Genomic DNA, 5,987 nt, shown 5'->3' with positions numbered 1-5,987 from the left:
GTATTGGCGTCTCTCTCTCTCTCTCTCTCTCTCTCTCTCTCTCTGTGTCTGTCTGTGTTTGTGCGTGTCTCTCTCCGTGTGCGTGAGTGTGTTAACGTTTACCGGTAATGTGTAACAAACAAATACTAGTTTCACGTTCCGTAGGTGATTATCCACATCGCGTTATCGCCTCGTCTCCGGTCTCCCATATTTCCGCATGATAACCTTTGGTGCGAGTTCTTAAGTGGAACCAGATCATGAGACTTAAGACGACTTATGTCTTATCGCCGTAAGAAGTGCAACTGTCGGCGGGTTCTTAGGCTTTCATGTGTAAGGGGTTTAATTCCGATAAGGCTTGGCCTAACCAGTGCATTCGGTGGGTCGTAACTTCGATCGACGGCCAAATCATACTTAAGACTTTAAAACATACGGTTTTCTCTGCTTAACACTCAACACATAATCTCCAAGCAGATCTTACGGTGCCATAAGATGGTATCGAACTTTCAAAGCTGGTCAAGGAGTATAGCCAGTCAAAGGGAGTTCCCTTTGGTCGGCTATACTCCTTGGCTAGCTTTGATACTATCTAATGGCACCGTAGGATCTGCTTGGAGATTACTCAACACACACCACTACCAGTGGACTTGTCCGGCCCCTGACAAAGTGATTGCACAAGGTTAATGAAACGGAGATGGGGGCGCCGCCCGATGTACCATTTGGTGCGGGGAGGACTTAAACTTAACCTAACTTAAATCTTGGCCTTATGGCGCATGGAGTAGTCTTGTTACCTCCGTGATAAGTGTGCGTGTCTCTTCTTCTCTTAGCATATAAAGGAGCAATGGATAAACTGTAAAGATACTTTGTTTACGTGAAAGAATTGCAAAGAAACCGTTCATCTGTTTCCACTTAACTTAAAGGCACGAAGTTTCAACACTTCCTGTAAAATCATCATGTAGATCAAGTTCGGAGCTACGACATAAAAAGTAAGGTGTTGAGATTAAGGTTATCTATCAACTATCATGCATTTCTAAGTCACCCCTAAAATGGTCCAATCATGCTAATGGGGCGAGTGATTACCTTACGTTCGGTAGGTCGGTTTGATCTCCGGCCCAGTCATAACAAAGACCTTGCCCATACAACATTCCTAGAACTTGCACTATCATCTAAGGCAATCTCTTTTTTACTTCAGAAATCGCTTGTTACGGCCACTCCTCTGAGCGGGATCCGTTCAATGGACGTTGTCTGGTAAGTAAATTTCATTTATCGTTATATCATCGTCTATTGTATATTTCATGGGAAGGCTAGTAAATAATTGGGAAAGTTATGCAGAGAACTGTAAATTGGGTATGTTTGAAAGCGATATCTACTTGATCAGTTGCACAATCGTCACTAGATGGCATTTTTCTCAACTTGTTGTCACCCAGATAGGGCATTGTATATTGTAAGGAAACAACCAGCAAGGAAGAACCGAAGGTAAAAACAACGTCACCAGCTCCTTGGTAACAGTGACCTTGAAACAGTTATGATCTTTTAAAAATATACGAAAGAAGAAGAAGAAGACGAATTTGTGATCTACGCAATGATGATCTAAGCAAGCCTGACCTAGTCTCGTATTCTCTCGCGAGATTGAGACTAGGTCATTCTCCGTGATCAATATGTGCTGTCAGACCTCTTCAACGAAACAGTTATGTCATTATCAACCAAAGGCTTCTATATTATATGACAGAACTGCCAGCATGGTACGGAGGGGAGAGACTGTGAGCTGTGTAAGAGTGGGTACGTCGGTGACGCCACGCAGACCACTAGTGACGCTTGCCACCCGCCGACCAGGTTTCAGGTGTGGTGTTTGTCCTTACTTAAAAACAAAAACGATACAGTGCACAGATATTAGTAAATCAGCTGCATGCAATTTGTGGTTTGAAAGTAAGTTGCGATGGGAAAGAAAGCCGCCAGGGGACCCAACCTGAAATTGCCTGTTTTTCAGGTCTAGACCTACTCATACCAAAATAGTGAGTATGACCAGATTATCGGCTAATAACAGTATTTACTTACCACCTTTGCGCCCACCCGATCGAGTTTTGTTATTACTTTTAGCGTACGGTGTTTTGACAAAAAACATCTAACTTCATTTTGTGGTCACTTGTTCAGCGATGTCACCTGATCTACATGGGAGAGTTCTGTTACCGGTGCTCGGCGTCAGTTCGCTACGGGAACCCGGACATCCTCCGCCGAGGGTACTGCGGCAGGTGCCCCTGCGCCGTCCGGACCCGCCTGCCGCTGCTACATGGAAGGTATCATTAAGATTTATACGATATTTCCGTACAAAAAGTAAAGTTCGTACCAACAAGTTTGATACTCTGATCCATCCCAATGACCAGAAGCCTATGTCATGTGACCCGGATAGAAATGTGACGTGGGCAACGGGTCAAAGGTGCCAGGCAGTTGGTATCGGCTCCTGTCTCTGTTGTGGAATGGTTCATATCCTGATGAATATGGCTTCTTTCACTCCTCTTAGCATGGCAAAAAAAAGTGTCGTAGAGTTGCTTCAAACACTTGTCACAGTGAGCTATGCAAAGGTTAGTTGTGACAGTACAGGTCGTTCTGATACTGTCGCACAACTTGCGTGTTTCTCCGAAAGGCGGTTGTTCTGGCTATGCATGTACACATACAGGTTTATGCCAATACAGGCTCTACATAGCAAATCCTTGCCATTTAGGAGTGTATGTTTATTGTGGTTACAGTTTGCAAACTGGTCAACAGAAAAAGATGGTGCAGATATGGACATGTATTCCTCTCATTTTACACAGATTCCGACGTGATGTCAGCCAAACCACACAAGAAGACGACAGGTAAAGTAAAGTCTATCAAGGTCGATTTCAATGTGATGAAGCTAGGATCGAAGCTATTATAGGGCCTTCACACTGAAACCGAATTAGCAGGTATCAAGCAGAACCAGTCGGAATGAAGTATTTGCAAAATTCGTGCCACATTCGGGTGGGAATTCCAAATGGACCCTATATCCCCATTACACGAGAGGGAATGAGCAAAAATGCCGTCAGAATGAAAATTCTTTTCTATTCCTAGTATTTTCTATTGGTAGTGTATTCTAGAAATTCTTACTACGTTCCAGATATTCTTTTGACCATATTCTGGCCGGATTCGAGGTGGCTTGCCGTTTCGGTTCTCCATCGAATGAGCAAATGTGAGATGAGAATGTTTCGAATAATGTTGCAATGCCGTAGAATGCCATCATACTGCAGTTAGAATAGTTAAAATAGACTTAGAATACACTTCGAATGCCGTTCGATATTTGTCCACTTCAAATGCACCTCGAAAGTTTTTAGCATGTCAAACATTTTCGGGCCAGCCAAAAGAACGGGCACAAATATCTGGAATGCATTGATAATTTCTAGAATACACTACGAATTCCCAGGAATAGACAAGAATTTTCATTCTGACGGCATTCCGGCTCATTCTTGCTCTCGTGTGAAGGGGCCTTAAGATATAACACGTACTGCGAGCTTGAGCTGGTAGTAGTTGTACTTTCGTCGGATGTTTTTCAACTACACACAATAGACCACTGTGACCTCTGCAACCGTACTCAACACCGAGTACCTATCAGAGAACTATATGATAGTTGGACAAAATGACCAAAAAGGTCCACAATAGAGACTGACCTAGTTATCCAACCAATGACGTTAGCATTTGAAGCCTTTCACCGCCAAAAAGTTGCCACAAAATGAACTGGTGTAGTTTTGGTCAACAGTAGCTTTTCATCAGTTTGATTATTCAGTTTCTTCTCAGGCCGCAAATGGTGGCACCGAGGTGAGAAATAACCGACAGCCAATAACGTACTTGAGGATCGAACTGGTAAGTCCACAAACGTAAAATCAATCATGAGTCTGTAATAAGGGTGGGTACCGGTACGATGAACCGGTACAAAACCGGTTTTTCTCTTTGGACCGATCCCGAAAAACCGGACCTGGAAAAAATCGGTAGACCGGATGTTGGACCTATTGAAAAACAGTTTATATGATCAGGCATTCACACGTTTTGGGGCTTACCGGTCGAGGAAAATAACAAGAGCGAAATAGAGCAGAGTCTATAGTCATGTAAAACTACCAAGTTTTACAGTCAATAGCCTTGTAGGATTTTAAAACGCCAGTGGGAGTCGAATACTTCACAAAACAGATTCTTTGTAGTTAAATGGACCATTGTTTTGAGTATCGGCCATGCACAAGTTCTCACATACTGAATCAGGCACAGGTTCAGGTCCGGACCTGGACCTGATCCTCTGGACCTGAACTTGACCTGGACCTGAATTTTCTGTACCAGTACTGACCCCTATCTGTAACTATATCGCCTATCATTACAGACTTGAACTGTGGCACAGACTACGGAGTGTAGCAGATTTGTCTCAGCGGTTAGACGGCTATCTCCAACACAACACGCCGACAGAACACACACTGGTCGACGCGGCGAACCGCCTCCTGTCCTCTCTGCAGTCTCTCACCAACACAACGTCTGAAGGAACATTCAGACTGAGACACCACCTGCGGAAATCGCTGCTTCCAGTCAAGAGAAAAACCCAGGTGAGCCGCCATTTTGGTTATTTCTGACGTCATGGTGTATATTTCCCATGATGCACAGCTTTGATTATGACCGCTGTAGTATCACCATAAAACACATGTAGATCGAATTGAGACGCTTAAATGAATGAATAAAAGAATGAAGGAATGGATGAATGGTCTCTGTTTTCAGGCTTTTGTCCACATCAACTAAATGTAGTAAGTATGCATAAACGACTGGAAGTAAAGTATGATTACCTATGGACAAAGCAGTTCTGAAAAAAAGTTATGCTAAGCCTTCAGCATGTTTCCTGGGCTAGCTTAGATGTAACATTATGTAATATGTGAATTTGATTTTATTTCTTTTCCACAGGCTCTGCTGAAAGTGATGAGCCACCCAGCGTAAAGGACGGAGGCATGAAGTGCGAATGCTGCGACGTCTTTTGTCCACTTTGGAAGGCACCTGATTGCAATGTTTAAAAATCATCTATATCACCTTATACGTCGTCACTATTTCTATGGTGCTAATACATAGAGTTCTCTACGTGTCAATTTTTATGCAATGTCTTTTAACTTTGAAAAAAAGTTAGTTACAGGACGATATATATATATTAATCAAGAGTTGTGCGATGAAAGCTCATTGGTGGAACAAACATTCTAAGCAAAAATAAATGTTGAATCGCAATTTATCGTTTCTGAAATAGACACCACACGTGTATTCTCACTGTTTTACTCTGATCTGAAGACGACAACTAGATAATTAACTTGTTTAGACGACGTTTTCCTGTTAGTAGTATGTTGTATCTTTTTGTCAAAGTACATTTTATACAATAGACCCAGACCAGGTCAACATACTCCCTGCTGTCTAAAGCCGTTAGAGTAGAGAATATAGAAGAACTTTATTGCACGACAATTGTACATGATACAATGTATGGCAACAACTATATATAAGTAAACGACTACTTCAGTTTGCTGGTCAAAGTACAGTCGTGTATTTATTTTTTTTCTGCTTATCATTTCTTATTCGTGTATAGCTATATCTTCACCCAATCGATGAAAGCTTCACCTGTGCCAATACGACAAAATTTCTACATATATACGTAGAAGTATACATACTATATTCAGATCACTAGATCGTAGGTCTCATAACAACATGAAATATTTCCATTTTTCTTGTGGGTTTTCTTGGATTCTTGTGGTACTTTGTAAGCCTAATCCTGCGATACCAACTTTGGACCTGGGCCAAAGACAATTATCACAAATCCTGTCTTAGCCCAAATTCAATGCTGAGATCATTCCTCGTCCACAATGCCGTCTTCCTTCCCGAAATTCAACCGGTCTGTAATGCTTCCGTCAAGCGCTGTGGGCATATTTACCAGCATTCATAACCACCGGTATTCAGCAACTTAAGACATTCATCGGTAGTTAGCTTGAGTAATCGCT

At 42.3% G+C, this 5,987-nt stretch overlaps 1 protein-coding gene across 1 annotated transcript; it reads left to right on the top strand.

Moving 5' to 3' along the window:
* The first annotated feature begins 1,124 nt into the window (after positions 1-1,124).
* LOC118410890 lies at positions 1,125-5,707 on the top strand. The gene is made up of 6 exons (XM_035812775.1): positions 1,125-1,221; positions 1,703-1,813; positions 2,125-2,267; positions 2,784-2,825; positions 4,352-4,568; positions 4,918-5,707. Exons 3-6 carry the CDS (start codon positions 2,143-2,145, stop codon positions 4,948-4,950), a joined length of 417 nt encoding a protein of 138 aa, XP_035668668.1. The 5' UTR covers positions 1,125-1,221; positions 1,703-1,813; positions 2,125-2,142; the 3' UTR covers positions 4,951-5,707.
* Positions 5,708-5,987: the final 280 nt, after the last annotated feature.

The sequence above is a fragment of the Branchiostoma floridae genome, chromosome 3, assembly GCF_000003815.2.
Source record: "Branchiostoma floridae strain S238N-H82 chromosome 3, Bfl_VNyyK, whole genome shotgun sequence".
Classification (NCBI taxonomy): Eukaryota; Metazoa; Chordata; class Leptocardii; order Amphioxiformes; family Branchiostomatidae; genus Branchiostoma; species Branchiostoma floridae.
Note: the sequence above shows the minus strand (reverse complement) of the source record. Positions and strands in the feature narration are given on the sequence as shown.

What these genes read in the sequence shown, in the direction of transcription:
- LOC118410890 (XM_035812775.1), top strand. Translation starts at nt 2,143, where the DNA reads ATGGGAGAGTTCTGTTACCGGTGCTCGGCGTCAGTTCGCTACGGGAAC. An exon ending in CTGCCGCTGCTACATGGAAG is followed by an intron (nt 2,268 to 2,783) that starts GTATCATTAAGA and finishes CATTTTACACAG; the next exon opens with ATTCCGACGTGATGTCAGCC. An exon ending in CAGTCAAGAGAAAAACCCAG is followed by an intron (nt 4,569 to 4,917) that starts GTGAGCCGCCAT and finishes TCTTTTCCACAG; the next exon opens with GCTCTGCTGAAAGTGATGAG.